The 25,568-nt window shown below is 42.7% G+C and overlaps 1 protein-coding gene across 1 annotated transcript; it reads right to left on the reverse strand.

Moving 5' to 3' along the window:
- Positions 1-1,150: 1,150 nt before the first annotated feature.
- LOC137859925 (neurotrypsin-like) lies at positions 1,151-25,456 on the reverse strand. Its single transcript, XM_068689492.1, has 16 exons — positions 20,535-25,456; positions 20,133-20,364; positions 17,980-18,025; positions 16,423-16,659; positions 15,461-15,584; positions 14,548-14,723; positions 13,876-14,023; positions 12,930-13,108; positions 12,518-12,659; positions 11,681-11,883; positions 10,523-10,664; positions 10,046-10,251; positions 9,397-9,475; positions 9,042-9,164; positions 8,237-8,517; positions 1,151-6,467 (listed from the first exon to the last, which is right to left on the reverse strand). The coding sequence occupies exons 2-16, from the start codon at positions 20,202-20,204 to the stop codon at positions 6,157-6,159; spliced, it is 2,469 nt and encodes an 822-aa protein (XP_068545593.1). The 5' UTR covers positions 20,205-20,364; positions 20,535-25,456; the 3' UTR covers positions 1,151-6,156.
- Between the last annotated feature and the right edge of the window lie 112 nt (positions 25,457-25,568).

A 25,568-nucleotide genomic window follows, 5' to 3' on the forward strand; every position in this document is an offset into this window, starting at 1 on the left:
TCTTGTCTTCCTCCCTTAGTAACTCCAGTAGCTACGGTAGCTATCCTAGTTAGAAAACTGCATGTACTAAAGCCCTGTTTTCTCCTGATTTCTTACATTATTTTTGAAATAAAAAGTACCTTATAGCTGACGATCTGAAATGAGTATCCTCCTCCCAAGCCTTTGTACAACCTGAAGGCAAAAGTCAAGTTCTTTAATACAAAGTATGAGACCTGACAGACTTGGAACCTTAGCTTCAGTTTTGACATTGTTTAATTCCAAGCAGTGACTATGTGCTTTGGAACTTACTTGGTGAAACAGCTCTCACTGATGTTTGTAAGGCCGTCTAAAATGCACCCGACTCTGCTTCACCACTGATATGCGCCAGCTATTCTTGCAAAACCTCAGCCATGAGCTCTCAGCTTCTCACATGGAAGAGAGTAAATACAAGTAGGTGTACAACAACCCTAAGTACAAAATGAAGCAAGGGAGGTGTTAACCACAAACAGCTCTCTCTTCAGTGAGTGCCTACTGGTTCCCAACAGCAAGCTAAAGATGGTATGCACAAAAAATTATACGCTATAATACTTAGAGTCTGCAGGCATTGCTACACCAAGCCCCAGTCTAATCATAATGACTTGGGAAAAGTCACTGTAGCAGTCGGTGAGTTACTTTTCAAAGCAGGCGTTTTACACAACAATACAGATTTCAGCTTTTGCAGGGGGAGGACAACAATGTTCTTGCATCAGTGTTTCATTCAAATTGCATTTTGCTTCCATTTTTCCAAAGTTTGGCTTTGTTCCTTCAAGTGGTGATATATGAATCCTACCCTGGAAGGAGACAAGATCAAGTTTGTTCAAAACTAGTATGTAAAGATAACAATAGCAATGAATTATGAACCTGATACATAAAACTGTGTTGAGTTTTAAGTGCAATTAATTGCTTTGCTGATACCCTTCACTTGTTCCAAATGGCCATAAAACATGGCATTCAAAGAGCTGTTGCATTTCATTTTTATGGTAGCTAATATGATACTGACTTTATAACATTCTTACACATATTAAAACTATACCAAAAATAACATTAACACAAATAGTTAATTAGCATAATTCAGTGCTGAAAAAGAAAGAGAAAAAAAATATAACACCAAAAAAAAACACAAACTAAAACATGCCCTTGGAACAGGTTCCTTTATTAAAAATAAGACAGAGCCCCACACAGTCACAGTATAATCCATTTATTAACATATCTCATGAGCCATTGGTGTTGATCCAAGGGACTCAACAGTTTTGGCAACAGCCTGATTTTAGAGGTACTCAGTCCCCAGTTAGTAGAAAGGGGTTTTAATAGGACTGAGTGGGCTGAGTGTTCCTCCTCGATGTAGGGAATTAAACATTTTCTTGAATAATTAAAGCCCAAGACATTGGTCCAAGTCACAATGCCTCATTGCACAGGGAGCTGTCCCCAGCTGGTAACCACCAGGGGCTCTTCTGTTCCTGTGTCCACGTTCTCTAGGTACAAGAAACTCCCAGCAAATCTATCAATATGGTGTCACTTAAATACAGTTCATCTGCCAAAAGCTTTCCTCTGATTGTTGAAGATACACATAAAAAGTTGTCTTCAAGTGACTGATGGATCATCACAACTTCAGGATATTGGTTTCAGAAAGGAAGGCAGATAGACAAAAAGCAAGCCTAGTTCTCCTACCCCTGAGAACGCAAATATCCATGTTCCCGTCTCCTAACCAATCACTCCGCTAATACCTTTGAGGAACTGATCTACTATTCTCTGCTATAAAGGTACAAGGATTACAAGAGTAATTGACATTCTGTCCAGGTTCATAAACAGCTGCCTGATTAATTATAGCACAGAACAACTCCTAGAAATCCTCTGAACAGCATTCAACTGCACGAATAGGTTAAATCTTTAACCCAGCTTCAGCTGGCCAAAGCCTGGGTTGGTGTCAAGACAGGGCAGACGAGGGTACCCAGGTAGGCACTACAGGTCAGGGCAACACCAGCACTGGGTCAGCCTTCGCAGAGCACCAGGGCATTCTCTTAGGAAGAGGGGTAACGGGAGCATTAATAGCTGCTCCTTCGACACTTAACATACACACTACCTAGTCACCTGTCTTTCTCACACAGCCAGTGTGTACCACGTTGCTACAGGAACTTGTCTCACACAGCGTTCCCATGGCACAGTGCAGTTGCCAGAAAGAGTAACTGAGCTGTCAGCTCCTAGGAGCGCTGCCTCATTCCACTGACTAATGCTGCTAAGACAGACTGCCTCTGTCCTACAGGTATGTCAGCCAGGGCAACACTCCACACAGATCAGCAGGTGTTCTCTGCCCAGAGCTGCGTTATGCTCCACAGACATACCTACAGCAACTGCTCTGAGCTTAGAGGTGCTGCTGCACCTGCCAGAGACACAGGGTAAATTGACCTTGGCTGGTGTGCTCCCCATTGTAGCTGCCACCAAAACTATACCAGCAAGTTTAAAGTTATCTCCAGTATACATACGTAATATACATACAGTGCTGAAATCACTTACAGCATTGCCTACTATAGAAAACAGTACTGAAAATCATCAGCAGATTATTTTCTCAAACTGTATTCAGTTCTGGCTACCAAAGCTTAAACACCAGCAGAAAGAGAAGGCATGGAGAGATAGTTAGCATCTTATCAGATAGATGGACAGTTTGAGTTGAAGAGAAACAGAGAAGCCACAGTTTTAGGAAGGGAACTATCTGTAGAGTAAAAGATGACAATATAAAGCAAGGCCCCTTATTTCCACTTACAGCTGAGAACACATGGATAGATGGGATTCAATGAAAACAAAAGGCAATTCATTCTGGATCTATAAAAAGAAACAATGTGCTACAGAGTATAAAATGATATTGGTTCTCATTGCCAGAAAACACTGAGGCTTAGTTGGATTAAAGAAGAGATTAAACATTTATATGGAATATGAAATTTGGTTAGATTAAACATTTTTTAAAAAGTTAGGGAGATGAACTCTGACATTTAGGAAAATTTAAAAAAAATAGTGCACAGTGTTTGTGCAATACCTAGAAGGCTGAGTACTTGCACTTTTATTTTAATCATGATAGCAATGCAAGTGATTAACTTAAACGGGCCACAAAATTTCCCAAAAGAGAAGGCTGTTAAAACTTGCTCAGTAAAAATGCACACGCACTGTCCTTTGAAATGTCTGCTGCTGGGCAACATTAGGTACAAAATACAAGCCTGAGTGGCTGGGCGCTACTCATCCAACCAGACAATTCAGTAAGCCCAGCGGCAAAGTACGTTGAGTTTGGCTTGGGCTGCAAAGAGCGATAGTGGTGTTCTGAAACAGGTCAGGACAACTGAGGAGAGTATTTGCAGGCTTGCATACAGAACAAGTAAGGTGCAAAATTAGATGGAGATAAGATACTTCCTTCCCTCCTCCTGGCTCCTGCAGGACTCACAGAACATTAGCTACAATGATTCTCACAGCTTTCACGGTGACAAAATCCAAGAGAAATATTTTGGGTTGGAACATGGGAATCTCAGGTTACACTGCCAGGCCTGTCTCATACTTGTTATACGGTCATTTTTAATAACTCCTGAACGGCAACCAGTAGGCTTAAGGAAATAAACTTACAGTTTCAATCCTTTCTATATTTCTATGCCTCTTTGGGTTATAGGCATGAGCTGGAAGATCAAACCAGGTTAAGCTAGAGGTGTGACAGCACTCAAGGCACCTGCAGCATTCTGGTTTGGGAAGCTGACAGTTAAAGCCAAATCCCTTTCTATTCCCAAACAGATACTGCTACTGCTGGCGTGGAACTTGGGATTTAACGCCCTGCAAGACAAGAGGTCTGTAATGTAATTGTCCTCGGTCCTCCTGTTGTTTTAATTCCTGGGTGATAAGGAACAGTCTTCAGCTTATTTCTTAGGGACTCTCTGCCAGCAGGTGTAGGACAACTTAGCCAGCACGGAGCCAAGCAGGGCACTACTGAAGGACCAAACCTGGCTCTTCAGACAGGGTTATCAGCACAAGCCAACTGCAGACATTCAGCCCCACGAGAAGAGGCACCAACAGATCAGATCAGTCTCAAGTGCCAATTTGCAGGGGTTCTTACACTGCATGTTTTAGAGATTCCTATAATTCTTTTTCAAAGTAAAGTTTCCAAGCAGGATATTTAAACAGCCCATTGCAGCAGCTGTAACCCAACTGCCTTGTAATCTACTGGAGAGAGTAAATGCAACTGTTTGGTTTAACATTCACGCACAACAACCAGATACCTCGCCAGGTCAGCACCTTTAGATTAAGCTGCTTTATAGATGACAGATTAAAACTTTAGGCAATCACTGCTAGTTGAATCCAAGACAGTTTCTAGGATGCTGTCACCACCCGTCCAGTGAGATGACACGGCTAATCCACAGGCTGCACTCTGCCTTCCGTTCTCGCCTTGCTAATCCCTAGGTACCGAACACCTCGGTGCCTGGAGTCCACACCTCCCAGACAGCAGGCCAGTGTCTGACCCAATCAATGCCCACACCACGGTGCATGAGGGAGCCCCAAACATGCACATTTGGCACAAGTTCCACATGTCCCATACCATTTTATTAGGCCATGTTTGGATCATCAGTTATGCAGCAAAGCTGCTCCTGAACAGACTTTTCTCTGGCTTGGCCACACAGCTAGAACACACTGTTGTGCATTGCACAGCTGTTAACACACTTAGCCCCTCTATTTGTATATTTCTCTACGCACTCAAGAACAATAAGTTAGCTTCCAAAAGTAAGGAAGACCTAAGAGTAGGAAACTATTCACTTGTTTTGATAAGAGGGAAGGAAGAAATTGAAGTATTCAACAACCCCTGCTTTCTCTCAGTATTTTATCTGTTCAGGCTGAAAGGTCTGAGCCTAAACTATAGCTTAATGGCACTGCTCTCATACTCTTCAACCAGTTTACTTTCTCTGAGAGGAATGAGAAGAGAAATAGTGCAGAGAGAAGAGAGGAAGCATAGTCCAAAGGTTGCAAGAATAGCACACACTTCAGAAAAGCAGGAAGCTGCTTCGCAGCACACTTACTGTTTTACACCTCAAGCAAATTACTCACTCCTTGTGTTTGTTCTGTACCTATACCCCAGCGTATTCCCATGTTTCACGGGAGAACTGTGAACACAGAGATGTTAAAGACTAAGAGCACAAATAAAGGGCAGTTAATAACTATGATGACTAAGGTACCAAGAGAAAGTCCCTGCCATGCTGTTAAATTGTGTCAACACCTGTTTGAGATTAACATTATATTTGGATTTAAAGGAAAGTAACATGTCTTTTCAGCCTTTTGGGGTCACATTTTTAAATTATTCACAGTAATCATGAGGGCAAGAAAGCTGTTGTCTCTTAAAAATGAAGATTTACTCTCAAACAAACAACTGATTTCTGGAGACACTACTTTATGGAAAAACAAACAAACACCAAAGAATCACTATATTGAGAAAGCAGCAACAAAACCATAGCATCTGACAACCAGAAATGTGTGGCACGGGATTACAACTGGAGGGATAAGCACCTCTTAGGAGGGACAGACACTAAAGGAATCATGTTGCAGAGGATCTGCTATTCAGAAGTGAAAAGGTTCCCCCTAGAGATCTAACAAGGAAGGAAAAAGAATCCAACTGAGCCTGTTGATCAGCTCAGGTCAAATCTTCTGATTCCTGCAACTGAAGAGAGACACTTTATGAAAAAATATCTGAAGATTTCCACTATGCCAGAGCCTGTTGCCATCTCCGAGCATCTCACCTCCCCTTTCAGTGTTTTTCAAATGTTAAACATAGAAAAATTGGGTAATAGGTTTACTGAGACAGGCATCTCCAATTCTACCTTTTCTGTGAGCCAGGGCAAAGGAGTAACTGCAACTGCCTTACAGGACTTGGATGGTCAGAGCAACACAGACTTATTTGCCCTACCAGTGTACACCTGCTTTCTCTGCTCAGATATTTGGGAATAAAAGGAAACCAAAGAAAGAATCATCCATAACTGGTTTTCTCCCAGTTCTATATTAAAGTCTTTTCCCAGCGTCCAAATGACAACATAAACCTCCACCAGTCACAGGCCAGAAGCCACAGCCTTCAGCTGCTGCAGGGCAGAAGAACAGTACATTGAAGTTCCTAGGGCTCAGACATTTTCATTTTAGCTTGGTCACTTTCTTGATCCAGGGTACGTATTTGCTGACCTTTGTGTACACACCGGGGGAATCCTTTCGACCACAGCCATAACCCCAGGAAGTGATTCCCAAAATGATCCAACGTCCATTTGACCTCTGACACATGAGTGGGCCTCCACTGTCACCCTGGCAGCTGTCCACCCGTTTATCTTCAGAGAGGTTCCCGGCACAAATCATGCGGTTAGTGAACTTCTGTCCATAGCGGGCCTCACAATCTTCCCGGGGGAGAAGAGGCACCACCCCCTGCAGTAGTGTTCTCGAATAGGACTTCCCTGGAACAGAACAGATCAGCCAAACCAATTCACACATAGACAAGACGCAACCAAGAGCAACAGTTCTCAGCACAAAACCAGATATTTGTACATTTCGTGTCAAGAACGTGGCACAGAAATAGGCCAAACTCAGCATCTCTGAACCATCAGAACTTCAGAAAACAGTACTGCAAAGCCAGACCACAAAAAAGAAATCTAAGATCAAAGAAATGGGGAAGAGGTTAGAGAAAGAGGTTAGATCAAAGGATGAGTCTTACTCCTGGTTTTGCCAACAAGTAACTTGAACCTTGTGTAATTTATTTCACCTCTCTGAGCCTCCATTTCCTCCTCTATAAAACAAGGACAGTGTTTTCACAAGGGAATAAATGCAGTAACATTTGTGATGTGCTCACTCCTCAGATAAGTTTTGGAACATGTTTCAGAGGCATCCAAATATTATTCAAAGGGAGCTTACTTCATCTTTGGCCAGGCTTGTCTCTATTTGCTCTGATCTCTTTATTATCACAGACTTGGTCAGAACGTAAGGATCATGTGCTATATTACAGTATAAACTTTCTGTACCCAAGATTTACAGTAATTTACAGACTTACTGTAAGTTCACAAGGTAGTAGGTGACTCGTTTGGAAAGCTGGGTTTGTTGTGTGGGAGGGATTCTAGCCAGTAAGTCCCAGTACAGCTTAAGGGAGTCACATGGCTAAGTTGCTCCTTGATCCTTCCCAGGCACCCCAAAATGACTCCAAAGGCAAATGTATATTCTCAGTTAAACACTTGAGTAACAGCTAGAGAAACAGCTGGAAAGGATGGGTAAGGCCAAAATCAACATACAAGCCCCTGAGGCTATTTGCTTTTTGGCAGCAAGTCCTTCTAAACACAAGGATTTTCTCCAGTTACAGCAGCCCTAGAAAGGCCTCCTTTCCTAAATCCGTGTTTTGCATCTATGAACCCCAAGTGTGGAAGGACTGCTCAGCCAGTCACAAAGCTTTGTTTAGTGTTTAAAGCAGTCTCCAGACGAATGCATCCATGTAAGGACACCACCAATCCCAGCATTTTAAAACATCGCATTGAGAGAGCTAAGGATTTAGTAATTAATACTGTTTAGAATATTTCCTGCTTTCTTTTACCTAGGAAGCGTCATAGCAATGCAAGATGGCAGGCACAGGCTGTCTCAAACCTAGTGCAGAAACCAACATCAGAGCCCAGCTGTCCCTGGAGCAACATCCAGTGAGATTCAGTGACCTGGCTTCCAAGGAAGGTCAGCTACTGCACAGGAAGAACACTGTCTCAGGTATCTCCCCCTGCACATGCTCTTTATAAACAAGGTGGTCTGAGAAAGATTCTTTCCATTGCTGAGCTCCCACTACAACAGCAGGAGGTCATGGAAACACGAGGGCCTCCCTGAACAGTAGACAGGTTTTGTGCACCAGCTCTGCACAGGTTGTTGTCTAAAGGTTTTACAGTGGGTAAAAATGCATGTAGAAGAGGGGAGAAAGAGAGTACTATGACCAGGTGGCAGCATTCCTCTCTCCCACAACTTCAGAAGGATGCTATGGCTACTAAAACTTCCATCATGGGCAGATCCAAGACAGCTTCAAAAATCAGAAAACAGTGATCACTGCCACAAAAATCACCTTATTTCCTGTTCCTTGACACAGACAACAGGAGCATTAAGAACCTGGCCTTGGGTTGGGCAGATGTAAATTAATAGTGCATATAGACTCCTCAGTCCAGAATCCCCCAACCATCTTGCTCCTCAAAGCCCTGTCACTTACCTGTGTCTCCCCAGCCAGAGATGATGCAGGCTTGCCTGTTGACGTCAGACTTCTCTTTCCTATCAGGAAGGCAGACAGGCAGAACGTGGTGATTGAAGGAGAGACAGTGACCTTCTCTGCCCCGCATTCGGACCAGGGCAATGTCGTTATCATTGCTGCCGGCCCAGTAGTTCCTGTGGAGGACAATCCTCTCCACAGGCAGCTCCCTCTCAAACTCATCCTTCACACCTGTGTGGTAATCGCCTACCCGCAGCAGGTAGCGTCGTACATCAACACCAAACCTAGAGAAAAAGACAGGCAAGACCTTGATACTCTTACCAAGAGAGAAACAGACTGATCCAAGTCTCAATTGCTTTGAGACTGAACCACCTCCTCACAAACTGATAAAGCAGTGCCAGGTTCAGAACTGTGGGATCTCTTTAGCTGATGTGATAATGCCAGCTGTTGCAATCACTATCTACTACACACTGGATTTTTTTTTCCATAAAAAGGGCTACAGCAGTTGCAATAGGCTTACAGTCTTATCTTTTCACAGTTCCTTAAACCACAGGAAGAATGACAAAATGTTGGTTCCCTTTAAGTGTAAAACCTTGAAGTTAAGAAGGCAGGTGTAAGCAGTGAGGGCTAAAGCAAGCCTGTCATAAGACATCCCTGTAAGAGCTCCAAGATCACACATAACATAACCTGAAGGTTTTGGTTTAGAAACTTTTCCCATGTAGTTCCAGTGCACTGGGAGGTTAACCTCATTAGAGGTTATCTTGTTTGTCTTTGAGAATTCCTCAGGGCTCCCCACTCACAAACACACCTTTTGAAGCAGTGGGCTGCAGTCACTACCCAGCAGCTGCTGATCAGTGTTGCCCCACACAGCAGTCGGGTATCTCTATGAAAACCCTTCAGCCGCAGTGAGACCTGCCACGGCCAACCACCTCTGAAGAAGAAACAGAAGAATAAGCATCACATACACAGGAGCTGTTTTCTTTTCCCATTTGCTCTGCCCTATCTGGGCTCAGTTGGCATGCATTCTCCTCTAGATGGGCCCATTGGTACAAATGAAGTTCAAAAAGTCACAAGGGAAAATGTTTTAATAAATTCACCATCTGCCAGGCTATTTCCAGAGACTTTAGGAAGCTGGAACCAGTTCTAGCTTTTTCAGCAATTACCTGAGAGCCTTGTTTCCACCTATGATCCTTTTCTTGCGACGGTGAAGCAGACGCATGCCACACACACCAGACTCTGGACCTGCACAGCAAAGTTAGAACAGCTGGGTAGGTATCTTCAGCTTAAATATCAACAACTGCTGTCAAAGAGCCAAGATATCATTCTCCTTCCCTGAGGGCATTAATCTTCCTGGTAGCTGTCTGCATTGTGCTGTGCAAAGGAATTTACAGATTTGTTCCCAAAGCTTTCCTCAGTTTTAGTGGAGGTGTTTACCTCCAGTATTTGTAGTCTTATGCCAGGAATGGGACATCTACAGCTATTTCCTCGGTGCTCTAAAACCCAAAGTTTGCTTGTAGTTACTGCTCTAGGAAGGGTGTAATGACATAGCTCAAGGGGAGTTCTGAAGGGCCAAAGACCTGACACAAGGTAGAGCTCCTGAGAGTAGGCTGGAGCACTCTGTGCTTCTGAAAAGAGACAGCGAAAAAAAAGAAAAAAAAGAGTAGGAGGTGCAGGAGACTACATGCTTATTTTGTAGCTAAAGCTTCAGGGAAAAAAAAAAAAAAAAAAGAGAGAAAAACTACAGTGCAAAAGCATGCACAGATCCTACAGCTCAAGCTCCAGACTTCTCTGTAGAAAAAATGGGCATATCACCTGTTCTCCTCATATCTTGGACCTTCTCTTCCACATAGTCACAGATCACACCAGCATCTTCACTGTGCCAGCAGCCGTGAATCCCAGTGTCAGGCCTGCCACACTGTCCCAGGGTGTGCTCCACGCCACTGCATTCTACATTGTTCAGATGGATGGGCCCTTGGCCTTCACCAAAATAAGCCATTGCCCTGGCTTTTGCTGTACCACTGCAATGAGAGAGAGGGTGGCTAACCTGCAATAAGCGGGAGGCAGGTGAAACTCAGCACGTTTTAAGAGAAATGATATTTGTAGATCACTCCACACACAGACAGTAGCCCAGTACCTGCTGAAGGCAGCATGAGAATAGGATTCTAATCCCTCAAGCAGATACAGGTCTGCCAGAACTAAGAAATGAAGCTCCTGGCAACGGGCCCAGAAAGACACCGTTCCCCCCAAGAGTTATTTCTATCTGTAAGATGTACCTATCAGATCTCTTACCTGAAACCAAGTTGCCTGCAAACTACTGCAGCATCTCTGTCTGTCCAGCCATCATCACAGACGCTGCCCCACTGCCCATTCACAAATACTTCAACCCGTCCCTCCTTGGTGCTTTCTCCATCCACTAGCCGCACAGGAGGCCCTGCAAGAGAAAACACAGGGGTTGTTGCAAGCAAAAATACCAAAGGACACAAGGTGTCTAGAACTTGGGTTCTACAGGAAAAAACAAACCCTAGAGATCAGTAAGCTTAAAAAAAAGGGTGGTGTTGGAGGGTGGAGACCATATATGAAAACTATATCCCTCATTTCACCTTCTTGCTAAATCAGTAGACTGCATGCATATTAATTTATTTAATACACTCTGTAATTCATATTCTGAAAGCTGAGTAAAGACAAGAACAAGAACAGAAGGAAAGGTATTAAGTGCTTAGGCAAGAATGGACAAGCTTAAACATGCCTTGGAAATAAATCCATTAACTGATAAAACTACTGCATTATTCAAGGCAAGAAAAGGAGTTCTATGTCCAGGAAAAACAATAACAAAAAATTAGATGCTGCATATTTCAATGAAAAACAGCTGACAAATTGCAAAGTCTCCTGCAGTAGACAAAGCAAAGTCTATCAGGCCTCATAGAAACAAAATGTACAGTGCTAACTTAAGATAAATTTACAATTTGAATTAAGAGGGTGCCATCCAAAGAAGAGAGTGCCAGTAACCACACAACAGCCCCTAACATCTGAAGTCCTCTTGCCTTGACAAGGTGTGACAGTAGTGTAACTACATCAGTTGCCTGATGTGTCTAGTCAAAGGGTTCCCATGTTTCCATAGACATGGGGCTGAGGCATTTCATCAGGGAGCAATAGCACAGGAAGGCAGCCACCATTCCTCAGTTTCTCAGGTTTGTATTAGAGGCTGCCAACATAATTCTCTCCAGTTTCCATTTCTCTACAGGTCTGGCTGTACATCTGGTAGCAGAGCCACAGCTCTGTGGCTCTGCCCCCGAACAGCCAGGGCTCATTCCTACGAATCCTTCTCAGAAAGCAGTCTTCTCATTGAGCCTGCACAGGGAAAAGTCCCATATCTGCCAGAGTTTCCAAAGGAACAAACCAGCACGAGATACTTTCTTACTACCCAGAGCAAGATGCAAGACAAGTTACCCAGGCTGCCATCAGCGACTGTGTTGCTCTCAGGGGAGCAGCGGACCCCCACGTCCTCAGCGTGCGAGCAGTCGTGCTGCCCCCAGTTGCTATGGGGACAGTCCAGGAGGGAGAGCTCTGTCCCCACACAAGCCACATCATCCAGCAAGATCAAGCCTTGGCCAGCAGCGTAGTCCCCTTCAGAGGCCAGGGTAGCAGGACCACTAGAGGAAAGAAACAGAACACGACATCAGATTCATTACAACTAGCTAATCCCACAGAGGGGCCCAAGTTCAGACCCAAAGGGAAGCCAGGCAACTCCCCTACAGACATCAGCTCTGGTACTGGTGCCCTCCCTACCTAAGCTACTCAGTGACACACCGGCTGGCAGCCAAGCAGCTTGCACATCTCACCAACATCAGCTTTCAGGAAGGCCCAATCAGGCCATTAAGAAAATCCTTAACACTACACTTTTTTGTCCTGATGGTCTTCATTCAAGCACTGAAGCAGTTGATACAGTTTAGCTACAGAGCAAATGGGTAATAAAGTTTAGCTGACAGAGTAGACAGGCTGGGAGTGCTGAGCTGATATATCTGGAAATTTAAGGAGCCATAAAACAGTATCAAGCCTGTTATCTGCTTTCAAAACAGGTCAAAACAAGAGGTAACAAAGGTATCTTTTTCCTGGGAAAGTACGTGGACACCTAATAATTTTTCGTGAGTAAAACTGCATAATGGTAATAACCCTTCCACCAAAGACAGAATTCAAGGAAGTAATGTCTAGCCAAACCCATTAAAGAGACATGGAATCTAATCCTTGAAATTAGGAAGCACAGATACTACAAACACTCGGTCCTACCTGAAGCCCAGCTGCCTGCAGACCACCTGGGCACCAAGGTCTGTCCAGCCGTCATCACACACTGTGCCCCAGTCTCCGTTGTAATAAACTTCCACCCTGCCTTCGCTGGAGCTGCGACCACCAGCCAGCCTGACAGTACCCTCTGCAAGGGGTGGGAGAACAACAGACCAGAGCTCAGTAAGGGAGAAAAATAGGCTGAACCCCACTTCTGAAAACCCTCTACAGCCCACAAGAGGAAGAAACCAAAAGGCACAGATAGTTGTGGGTACTCAAAAAACAGACATCCCTCAGCCTTTCCATGCCACCTGTGGGAAGCAATGAGAACACCACCTAGGCTGGCTCTGATTCATTCCCACCTGTGTAATATGGCAGTAAGGCTGCATCTGGATGGCACAGAGCTGTAGGTATGTACCTGTGAAAGGGTCACAAGAGACCCCAGCATCTTCAATGTGGTCACAGTTTTGTTGTCCCCAGTCACTTTTCTTGCACTGGTCAAGTGAGAGTTCATTGCCTGAGCACTCCACTTCATCCAGCAGGATTGGGCCAGATCCCTGCCCAAAGTGAGCCCATGACAAGGCTTTTGGGTTCCCACTGCAAACAATATACACACATACGCTCAGTAAGGAAGGTCACTAGACTGACATCCTTCCATAAGTAATGTGTATTTCTGGCACAATGGTGTTGCCAATTGTTAACCAAAATGCCTTGATGGAAAGTCTTGTGATGAGACCTCCCAATACATAAAAAAATGTGTCCGTAACAAGAATGGTTCAGATACTTGAGAAATTCTGAGGACAACAATGCCTCAATCTCAATGACAGGAAAAACTGTCAAAGTTGGAAGGATTTCAAATTTGACTTAACTATTTTTAAACAATCCTGTGCCAATTTGGTTTTCAAGATTGCTCAGTATACAACAGCTCCCATGTTAAATGCTGGATGGCACAGAGAATGAGGCGTTCTCTTGCTTTCCCTGACTGAAGAGGATAGGGGCAGTCACTGAAACTGAAGATATTTAAACTTAATGACTGCAGTTCACCTATGGAAATCAACATGACAAGCTATCAATGAGGCCAAGAAGATATGCATTAGGACATGTATGTAAAACTCAGGAACAGGGATCAACACAAACAAGCCTTGGATAGGGATACACCAACTCTTTTATACAGCATAAACCCACAAAACTGACTGATTTTATACTGAATTAAGTACAAAATCCCTTTATAGGACGATTGAGGTTTTGTACCCTTTTCATAGAAAGGGCTGGTGCTATAGTGAAAGGAGATGCTCTCACATTCTTTATTCAAACTACTTCTGCTACTTCTGTTACCACTCCATGATGAACAGCAGGGAAATTACCTGAGTCCCAGCTGCCTACAAACCACTTCAGCATCCCGGTCATCCCACTGGTCATCACAGATGGTACCCCACTTGCCATCATGGTAAACCTCCACTCGCCCTTCAAAGCTCTCCTTTCCCCCAACTAAACGCAATGGGACACCTACACCTGTGTTGCAAAAAAGAAAAAGAGATCAAAGCAGAGCAAGACAGAGACAAAGCACATCCAGCAGTTGAGGTTGTAGAACTATTCACAAGCCAGAGGATCTGTTAGGATGCTCTCATCCCACCCTACCACATCCTCCCCTCCAAACCCCCCAGAAGCATCCATGACTGCATGCCACAGCATGGGGTGCAACTGGTCCACAGATAGCTCTTTAACTGGCTCCTACAATGACAAGGATGTTGCTATCTGAAAAAAAAATAATAATAATAAGAGGGGATGTGCTAATAAGCAACTGCTACGTTGCAATGATTTTAGAAGTGTGCCCACTTTGAGTATCTGGGATTGAGAAAAGAGAGATCATTTTCCACTGTAAGGAAATAATCTGCACAGCAGGTGAAAGTAGAACACGTTCCAATGATTTGCTCTCCACAGCTTCCTGACCTCAGATTTAGCATCTGATCAGTAACAGTGGATTTCAGGTAACATACACAGAAGAAACAGGTAATGAACCTCCCCTGGAGATTTACCTTCTGGAGGGACGCACATTGCCATAGCGCTTCCCTGGTTACAAGTTCCTGACACAGCTTCCTGATAGCCACATTGCAGCAGGACTTTCTCATCCCCATGGCAGTTTGCTGACTGCAGGTGCAGGGGAATAGGCCACAGTCCAGGATGACTCTTCTTTCCAGCTGTGCCAATCTCACTGGAATGGAGAATGCAACAGGATGATGAAACACTTATATTGCTTAAGTCACACTGTTTTCCAGCCCAGCTGTGGCATTTCACATCCAGTGAGCCCAGTTGACTGGGAGTGCATAATGGAGCGTCAATTTTCAGTCCAGTGGAAAAATTCAAACAAGCCCAAAGCAACTCCCCCTCTCCTTCCCCATGTAATCCATTCTGTCTTCCCACTTACAGCAGTGGAGTTGAGCTCAGAAACGGCACCCTCATTTGAGACTGAATGAATGAAACAACCTATCAACAGATTGTAACATGTCAGCACATCTAAATACCTGAATAAACTTTTTCTTTCTCTGTTAGTCTCATCTCCTTGTTGTTTGGAAGTTTGAATAAGTCCAAATAAGAGATTCCCTGAGAAGGTTCATAGTCTCAAAATCTCTAATAGATCAGTACAGTAATTCCAGCTTTTAATACTAAAAAGGGAATATGGTCACTCATCACAGACTCAAACACAAAGTTTCAGAAACTGTTTTAAAAAGTTCTTGCAAATGCTGATTGGGGTTGGGCAAAATCATGTGGAAAAAAAAAAAAAAAAAAAAAAGAAAATCTGGTAAAGGTCCTTGGTAAGCGGGCAATCAGCCCACAAAACAAACTTCTCTCTCAGCCAACGTATTATGCCAGAAGAACAGTAACAAAAGAGGTTGTTCTCTCAGAGACTGTATGTGCATGTAACACTTGCAACCATAATGAGGTTCTCACCTGAGACCTAGTTGCCTGCAGACAACACTGGCATCCCAGTCCGTCCAGTGGTCAGCACAGATGGTGCCCCAGAGTCCACCAAAGTAGAGCTCCACACTACTATCTTCAGCCAACCGCACAGCACCTTCAAAAAAAATAAATAAATAAAGGTTTGGACTTGGGTGTAGTTGAGCTGAGCTAAACCTGACTTCTCTCATTCTTGTTTTGGAGTGCTGTTACTGAAATGATCTGTATGTGCAGAAAGTGGCACCTCGACATGAGCACACAGCACACCTACACCTGTATCCTTCACTTTAACGAAGCCAAATTTGAAAGCACTTAATCAGGCGAGGGAAGAGACTTTGCTATTTCATTTATTATCTGTTCTGCAAAATGCAGTTAAAAGAAGGAGCATCAGAAAACAGGAGGACAAATGGAAGTGTTGCTCGTGAGTTGGTATATGGAGAGAGCTCAGCTCCTCCGCATGCCTCAAGATAAGCAGCAGTCCTTGTATTGGCACAGCCAGGACTTTTATAGTAAGTCTAGGACCCACCTTGCTGCAGAAGATTTACAAACCTGTCCACAGAATATTTGTCCTTGTTTTATTTGAACTGCTGCAATTATATGAGGAGAGCTCAGATATGGACACTTAAGGAGTAGGAGAAGGTTGTTTTCCACATAACTTCAACTGCTTTCAAAATGGCATAAGAAAAAGAAGTCTCTTTATATGAGAATTAAAACATTTATACAAGGCATTATGGCAGCTTAAATCAATTCCATACTATATACAGATGTTTTTCTCTCACACAGATTTGTTTTTAGTCCTAATTCATTTGACAATTTGGGACACTTAGTGTACTGTGCTTCTTTCATAGGGTATTATTTTATCTGCTACTTGCAAGTCTGTGCAGCACCCGTTTCTGGCCTGAACCCCTTGAGACAGTGTAGCCCAGGCTCTGGCAGAGATACCAAGCAGCTCTTACCCTGGTTACAGTCACAGTTAGCCCAGCCAATAGTCCCTGATGCAAGCCGGTAGAAGCACCAGGGTGTAGTTCCCCCTTCTGGGTTCCTGCAGTGGTTGTGGTCCCCTAAGCCACGGTCTGGGTACTGCTGCACATAGTCAGGGAAATCTGCCCAGTTCAGGCACTCTGCCCCAGCCTCAGTGACCGCCAGCGAGCCGTTGTAATACCCAAGAGGTCCGATGCCACACACGCTGGACACTGGGCACAGAAAGGAAGCTGTTAGCATAACATAAGGCATCTCACATGGAGGCACAAACAACACTGGACATACTGGCTGATTTCCTGAACCTCTTTTGTGTCTACAGTCTTGACTACTACTTGTGTGTTTGATTTCAGTTATATTGCTCTTTAAGGCAGCTGCTACAAGGATGTTTATATATACTATCTAAAACCCAAGTTGATCTGTAAAAAAAAAAAATGCATAGACCTTTAAAACATGATAAGTGTGGGCCCAAACATGGACTATTTGAAATAGTTCCCATTACTGATTATTTCAGTAGAGGTATTCCCTTTCTCTGGGCCAGCAGATGAGCCTGGCAGACTCTTTGCCTCTACCTGCTTTGGTACCTGAGTATGATACTCTTAAGTTTGATCCTAGGCTCTTCAAAAGATTTACTGCCTGTCTAAACTGATTACAACTAAGAAGAGTTTAAAATTATCTGTCATTTCTATAAAACAAGAAGGTGGGTACTGTACTTCACTGTATGTATGTTCCTTCTACATATTAACATATAACCTGGCTTGTCTGAACTTATAGGAAAGGAAAGGGAAAGGGAACCACTTTCAGTGGGGAGTGTAGAAGCCAATATTCTAGGCCAGTGCCTACATGAATTATCTTATGCAAAGAAACCCCAACAAATAATTAAATATGGTCGAGAGAGAGAGAAAGAAAAGAAAATTCATTATTCATGACCCTGAAATAAGAAATAGGGAAACCAGAATAAGATTGTGTGTGAAGGTGTGCTTTTTAAGTGTGCATAAAATGGGAAAAGACAACTCAGAAGTTGGTAACAGTTATAGTTCTATTCATTGAATATTCACTGAATAAACAAAAAGATTTCAGGAAATCCTTCTGCTGTAAAGACATGTAAGGCAAACAGCAGGAGTAACTGACAGCTAAAGGTTAGCTACAAGGGACAAAAGTGAGAGTTCCAGTTAGCTGTCTGGAAATCACACCGTGCTTCTTGGACTGACTGGGAACCTAAAAGGAGGGCATATGACAGGACAGTACTTACTAGGAGGAGCAAGCATGTAGAAAAGACTAAACAGAAAAACAGATGAAAGGAAAAGAATGTGGTAAAGGAAGAAAATTGCAAGAGTATTAGACATGAAGAAGAGAAAGAAGTCTGACCAAACCGGTGAAAGAGATAAACAGACATTGAGTTACACAGGAAAAAAGAAATGGCGGAAAGAAAGCAAAGAAGCCAGATAGCAGTGGTTCATCGTACCTGTAGTCTCAGCTCACCACTGCAGAAAAGAGTCTGCTTGATGACTGAATTAATAACTTCTTGTTCTTACCTGCACTCTGCAAATGGTTTTGGCTGGGCTGGGATCCCAGGAGAGCCTGGGAAAAGAAACAGAGCAAAAGCAGAGAGATGATTATCCGATGAAATAAACATGGGCATGTTCTGAAAGCAGCTCGGCCTTTTGCTGCTTTAGGCAAACACACCTTGGTAACCAGCCTCTTCCCTGTTCTCCCTATTGCTCTTCTTCAAACCCAATCACAGCTCTGCCCACTAACAACAACAAAAAAAAAAAGAATAATTACTGGCCTACAGAGATTTACCCTTGATCTAAGGGTAAATTTCATTTACAGGGCTCTGCTTGCTCTTTCCAGGGTTTCAGCCCCAATGCTCTGAGCAAACAGAATTGGAAGTCAGACTGAGATGCCTACGGAAAGAAAAGGTGGAAGAAAATCGTCGTTACCAGTAAGAAAAAATGAACAGCCATGCATTCTCTCTCCATGTAAAGGGTAAGCCATCTATGACCACACGAGTAAACAGATATATCTACCTGATGGGATGATGCTCCCAGGAATCCCTGTTAAAATAGTAATAAACATCCATATACGGAGTGGGAAGCATGTAAAGAAGAAAATCCAACATGGCTTTTTGAGGATTTTGTTTTTACTACATCAAAGTACGATACGTCCTATGGGATTATTACCCAAAGGTAGTAATATAACTAAAAACAAAGAATATGGAACAAAGAATTCCAGCATCCTGCCCAGCCCCAAAACTGCATTTCCTCTTGTAGGCAGTGTTTTGGGTGATTATAACTTGACTGTTGGTTGAGAGATAGGGATCTCCACTTCAACACCATTACATGGTATGCAGGCAGGTGCAGGATCTTCACAGACCCAGAGTGAAAAGAAGGAACTGTACGTGCTTCTGCTAGCTCTGTGTAGTTTAACTCTTTTCTAAATGCAGCTGCTTATGAACACACTTCTAATTCACAGAACAGAGGTGTGCATGTAAAGAAAACTGGCTATTGCAAATAGTTCTGTTTTTCTTCAAAATGCTGTAATTTTGCTTCTTTCAGCTTCACTTCTCCTTGGAAAAGGCTAAGAGCAAACTTTGGGAATTAAACCAAATCCACCTCTGGAGTAAGCCAGGACAGTCCCAACAGACAGCACACACCTCCTCATGGCTGATTTCATTTACAGATCGAGCTTATGAGTAACGGTCCAGCAGGTGTTGAGAACCACAGCCAAGCTTCACCATCATCCTCCAGAACTCAGAACGTGACACTGCATATTGAAAATGAATTCCTGACGCAGTTCAGGAACTGCACATCAGACCTCAGGTGCATGCACGCGAGGGGATGCACAGATAAAACAGTAATTAACTGCCAAAAGCCTATTCAGCCAAAAATCCATCTGTCTTCACGTATCCAGCTATTCTGAACCTACATTATGTTCTGTAAAACAGCAATGCTGAAGGACTCATCTGAGAATCTCAAAGCTCTCTGTAAAGAGAGGAAAGTGAGCTAAACTATGCTTTTGTGACTGTCCAAGATCACGCACAAGACAGGTGATCGAGGCATAATCCGGGTACCCTGACATCCGGCTTCTAGTGTACACTCGTACACACATATAAGCCTGCAAGAGACAGAGGGATTAATAACTGCCTATATGAACAACCAAACATCCTCTTCGTGGAGACTGACCATAAACAAAAGAACCGCATTCCAAGTAATATGCTTCTCTTTTAATTAAAAACTAGTTGCCAGTTTCTGTAGCAGTTTCCAAAATCCCTCAGTAGTCATCATCACCAAATTTTAGTGCACGCAACCTGTGCTGCAGTCACTGCCCCAGGTCTGGGTGGCTATAGATCATCAGTCCACAACAGCAATAGGGATAATCAGTCCATCAGTGAAGAACAGAAACAAAGGATCCTTCCTGCCAGGGTCACTGCAGTGCTTGAGTAACGTGGGGAACCTGAGCCAAAGCATCTGCAAGCCCTTGTGCATCTGCTTTGTTTCCTTTCCTGAATTTCATATGCAAAATGAAATAAATCCCTCCCCAAATCCTCAACCCTTCCCAGAGACCACAGCTGCCTAGATACTTGAGAAAACATATTCAGTGAGAACATGATCCACTCACAGTGATGATATTAAAAAAAAAAAAGCCATGTGACTTTTTACAAGCAGATAGAACAATAATTTCTTACCTCCCTGCTTCTGAGACAGGATAACAGACTCGAGAACTCTACCAAGAGCGTGAGTACTTTGGGAATCTTCATCCTTCCTGTTCAAAGTGGGCAGAAGCTCTTTCAAGCTTCACAGTCTCATTTTGCCGCTGGGCTCAGCTGCTGCCTCCTCTTCTTGCTCTCCAGCTCGGTTTCCCCAGGTGCAGGGCACTAGCTGCTACACATCGGAGGTAGTGGGATGCCTCTTTCATTTCTGCGTGGGGAAAGGGATGGAAGGGAAGGAATCAAAGTTCCCAAGAGCATCTTAAAATTTCACTGTCCTCTTCCTCTCCCCATCTCTTCTGCTTGATTCTTCTCCTCAGAAAGGGAAAAGGAAGGGAGAGAAATAAGGGAGGAGAACATGCCCCAGAATTTCTCTATCACCTTTAAAAACAGCAGGAGGCAAGCGCAGACGGGTAGGGCACAGCCCTCAGCTTGCTCCCGCACCTCAGCTGTCCCCTCCCTTTCGCTCGCTGTCCCAGCCTCTCGTTTTGCTGTGGGTATGCATTTCTCCTGAGTGCCAGCCTCCGCCTCTCCACTGCTGTCTGCCCAGCCGCTCTCTTCTCCTGAAATTCCTTCTTTCCACAGCTGACTCTTCCTTCCCTCCCGTAAGCACAAAGGCTGCAGCAGCAGCAGGGATCTGGGGCTTCCTCCTGCAACAGCTCCAGCAGTGAAACTGAAAAAGGAAACGGCTCGTACACGCACATTTGCCAGAGATTATACTTGTTGGAAGGAATCTGGACTTTATCCCCCCTCCGCTGCCTCCTTGATTAGCTGCTTGCAGCTTCCTGAGGTCAGACTTTCCTCAGGCTTGAACACAGGTAAACGGGTCCCAGAAAATTATTTTAAGAAGCTTCCAGATTTCCCCAGGAGAAAAAAAACAAGTGTCACAGCCCTCTCTAGGATGCATTCCCACTTTTCAGCTCTGCATCTTGTCATTAAGGGTATTGCCTCCAGAGATCTTTTTCATCAAGTGTCTTCTTGACCTTGGACTGTAACATGATTTTTTATTTGATTGGCTAGGGTGATTTCTAGAGGATTAATCATTATTTTATTGCTACGAATAATCTTATTTTTTCCAGCTTACTGCTCCTTCATATAAATTAGAGCTAAAGGCTATAACGGAAGTTTTAAACATTATTAAATCTAAGAAGGCTAATGCTCAATTTGAAGCTGTTCAATTTTTGATTTATATATTTTTTTAACATGTTCCCCATGCTGCTCCTCAGCTCAGTCTAATGAACATTTCCTACATTTATATTCTGATTATGGAGGGATTAACTCTTAGTGTTCTGCAGCATAACCCACAAAGGTCACCTTAAGAAATGAGCTCACTTCTGGCCAAACCTGCGGAAAAGCATTTCCAAAGACACCTTCAGCATAAAAACAAGAAACAGGCTGATACAAATCCATTGGCTTGATGAAAAGCCTCTTTTTTTCTTTTCCCACTTATTGCCCATTACTCACTTCACATGACAGTTTTGTGTTGCCTCATCTTTAGTCACTCATCAAATGCAATGAAATTCCACTACAGCTGGATCTTTCACAGGAGGACTGAGCAAGTGGTAGGAGGGAGCAGTTTCTTGAGTGGATTTGTACCACAGTGCATTCTGGACACGGTGGATTTGGCCAAGAATTACACTCAGTTAATTAGAAGCAAATCTCCTATATCCTATGATCCTCGTAGCTCAGGAGGCAGATGATCAGGTCAACAGAAGATGGAAATAGCTTAGATGCTATAGCATTCTGTAACTCTCAAGCAGCATTTGTAAAAAGGAGCAAAACAAAAAGCAAAGATGAGAATGTGTTGGAATTTTAGAACCACTTACTCCAGTGAAAACATGAGGAAAGGATGTACTACTAACAATAACAGAAAATCCACCAGCACTTAAAGAACTCCACTCCTTAGCCAGGAGTTTAGAGGTTTTTGATGCCACTTCAAAACTCACAAGATGATGCTCATCTATTTAACCCTTTAGAACTGGAAAGGAACAGATGCATTCAACCTCTATCTGACATGTACTAATTGAGTTTAGAACCTACAGCAAAAGCCTGTACTGGACTTCTCTCACAGTAGCTTGCTTCCCTCTTAAGTAAAGGCTTTTCTAGATATTTTGAAGTGATTTACTCAAAAGGAAAACACAGACCAGTGCACCAAAAGCAAGAGAAGTCCAAGTTTGTTATTCAGCGTCCTGATGAACAACAAACCATGCCAATATACACTGGTGTTTGCAGTAGTCTCCTCTATGGTGGGTCCTCTTTTGTAACTATTTCCTTCTTGCAAAGACCTCCCCCTGGTTTTCTTGCACTTCTAATGGCATTTCCTTGAGATGGATTTCAGATACAAAAAGAGCTTCTCATGGCTATGCATCTCTTCTTCTTTCCCTTATTTGCTTATACTCTGCTATGAGTCAAACAATATCAAAATATTTGCCTACACAGAAGGGTTTTGCTATTTAAGTGACCACAATTTTACATCTAGTTATACTGGCATCAGTTTTCTCTGGACTCTCTTAGCTTTAACAATTTCCGAGACACCACAAACTAACTTAGCCTTGTCTAAGACTGACCAAGAAGGAAATCATACCACTGTAACCATGGCACTTTAAATATGCTTTACTTCACCTCTAGATACATTACTTATTTAGAACTTTCCCATAAGTGCAAGTTTGAAGTAGCTGTGATTATCAAAGTCCACTAGTTAACATAAATCACCTTCTCGCCCTGATATAAGCATATTCTATAGTAACAATCTACAATTCCCAACAGTCTGTCTTTTTTGTTTGTGTTTTGTTTTCCAGATTATTCCATATAGACCCTTCCAAATCCAAAAAAAAAAAACAAAACACCTGCCTTCTAAAACAAATGTACATCTCAGGAATTAAACTCCTGAACTGGCAGGACTACTATTCATAGAACCCAGCTGAAGACCAAGTCTTCCCATTAAAGGTATATCTTAATCTCTCTAAGCTACAAAGAAAGTAATTTTGCTTGCCACATTAGGAATAAGAACAGGTCCAAGTCACTGACAAGACTGACTTGGCGCCAGGAACTGGGCCTTAGTGCTTTTGCTAGTCTCATAGCTGCATGTCCTCAGCGGAGAACGCAGGGCAAACATAATTAAGGATTAGAAACTGATGGAAGTGCACATCCCTCAACAGAGGTGGTTCTTTGCTTTCTCAAGTGATCATTTTAGTGAAAATGTCACTTATACAGAGCTGCTATCGGCTATTCTCTTGTGCATCTACTGAATTCTTGTTGGTAGCCAGTAGAAATTATTAATCCTTCTCAGCTTTGTTTGCAGACTAATTACAAAAGCACAATAAGTCTGTTTCTAACTGATAACTAAGGTGCAAATGGAGAAAGAAAAATATTTCTTAAATATAGAAATATAAACCTTATTCTGACCCTCTAAGGACATCAGGCATGCAGATACTGAAGGTTATCTGCTCAACAGAAAAACTAATCAATAGCCCATTTCCAACAGGAGTATTAGGGAGCAAAGGGTATTTTAAAAAGTCAGAATAATCATAGCTATTTTGCAAATCTAAGCAAACAAAACAAAAAATCAATAAATCTCCCTCTGGTTCTGGGCCTAGATGCCAGCCAGCCTAAAAAGAAATAAACAGTGGTATTAAATTATCTTTTTAAATTTCTTTGACTGTTAGGTCAAAAATGACAACTGCTTTAGATTAAATGTAGCTATTCTCTTTACATCTGTGTTTGTCAAGAGTTTCTGAAGATTTCCTACCCTTAAGCAGAGAGACTGAGGTCTGAAGTTCAGGAAAATCAAGAAAAAAAATAATCAGTATTTCCTCCGTAAGAGATCTTCAGTGAAACCCTAAAAGAAACAGCAATCATACACAGAGCTGGTAAAATATTCAGGCTATAAGGAACGAGAATAAGATCAAGGAATTCCAGCAGATTTGCTTCAATCCTGTAAATCCTACTTAGAAGGGTAGAACAGCTAGTCAGCTTTTGCATAATTCTTTCCCCACCATGCAGTCACGTACAGGTCTCCGCAGCAATTTTCTTAACCAGTGGGCTCAGCACCAGGAGCAACAGAACCTAGTTTTCTTTTATGACCCAGCAACAATATTATGGAGTGGTACAAGCCCTGAACTCAGAGTAGATGTTGTCACGTACTGCAGTTACACATAGTAACTATCAGTGGAATGACCCTAAATGTAAGCATGTCATGAAACATGTTTATACACCCAATATAAGCTTAACATGAGATGTGGAGAAACTGCAACTCAAATTACAAATGACAATCAGTAACATGAGTCTTTTTGGTTACTGCATGGGATTCTCAGCCAAAAGAGCTGCTTGAGTACTTTTTAAAGAAACTATAAAACCTGCGTATTTCAGATAAATGCATCTGAAAAGCATTCCCTTTCCTCCCTTCTTCCTCCAAATATACACATTCCTTTACTGACTGGAAAACCTTAGCATGGTAGTTTTAAGTTTACAGTAGGCATATAAAGAGTCAGGGAAAATAAAAACTGAACTTGAGAAGCTCACTGTGAAGCGGTAATAAACAAGACTTAGTGAGAATCTCAACTAGTGAGAACTGAGCAAAATTTCAGAAGTAAAAATACAACAAAAACGTATTACATTTGCTGTTACAGATTCTTACAAAATGATATGGTTCTCGACAGACACTACATTTGGTACATTTAGCACAGTTGCTAGCTTAAGAGGTGCCAAACTATACTTTATATTGTATTTTAATACAAAGAAAGAAAAGCTATCACCAATACAAGTGAATTTAGAATTAATTTGTTCCTAATTACCACCTTAGCTTGTCTCCTGCAAAAAGAAGAATTAGCAGGTAGCTCTCCTTCTCAGAGAGCATCTTACGGACTGAAAATACAATGTCATATAACAGAAGCATTTTCCCAAACTCAGGTGTGAATGTAATGTTCTTAGTGACCCCCGAGTCCTCCGAAGGCTCCATCTATGCCATGATAGCAACAGCACAGTAAATTACTCTCTGGGATAACCCACTAATGAACATTTAAGTAACACTCAATGGCAACTGCTTCAGTAACTTGAAAGCATACGCTTGAGCACGATTTACGTGATGAAGAGGTATAGACCTGGGGCTCCACAGAAGTCATCTTCAAGCCAACTACACATTCATAAAGTCTGCAGGTATCACATTCCCCATTTGACTGTTACTTTTTCTTTATGCTCCAAATAATTCATAACATAAATGGTTATATTGCTAGTTCTCTGGGGAACTGCATTTTTTTTTTAGTATCAATTGGGTACTGGTCCTTAAACTAGGACCTGTTTGCAGTTTTGTGTTACTTTAATGAAAAATAACAAAACTAACAGTTAATTATACAATTTCAGTATCAGTACATGCTTGAACTTTCCACATTTTAGCCATGCTGCCCCTCAAATAAACAA

The sequence above is a fragment of the Anas acuta genome, chromosome 7, assembly GCF_963932015.1.
Source record: "Anas acuta chromosome 7, bAnaAcu1.1, whole genome shotgun sequence".
NCBI lineage: Eukaryota > Metazoa > Chordata > Aves > Anseriformes > Anatidae > Anas > Anas acuta.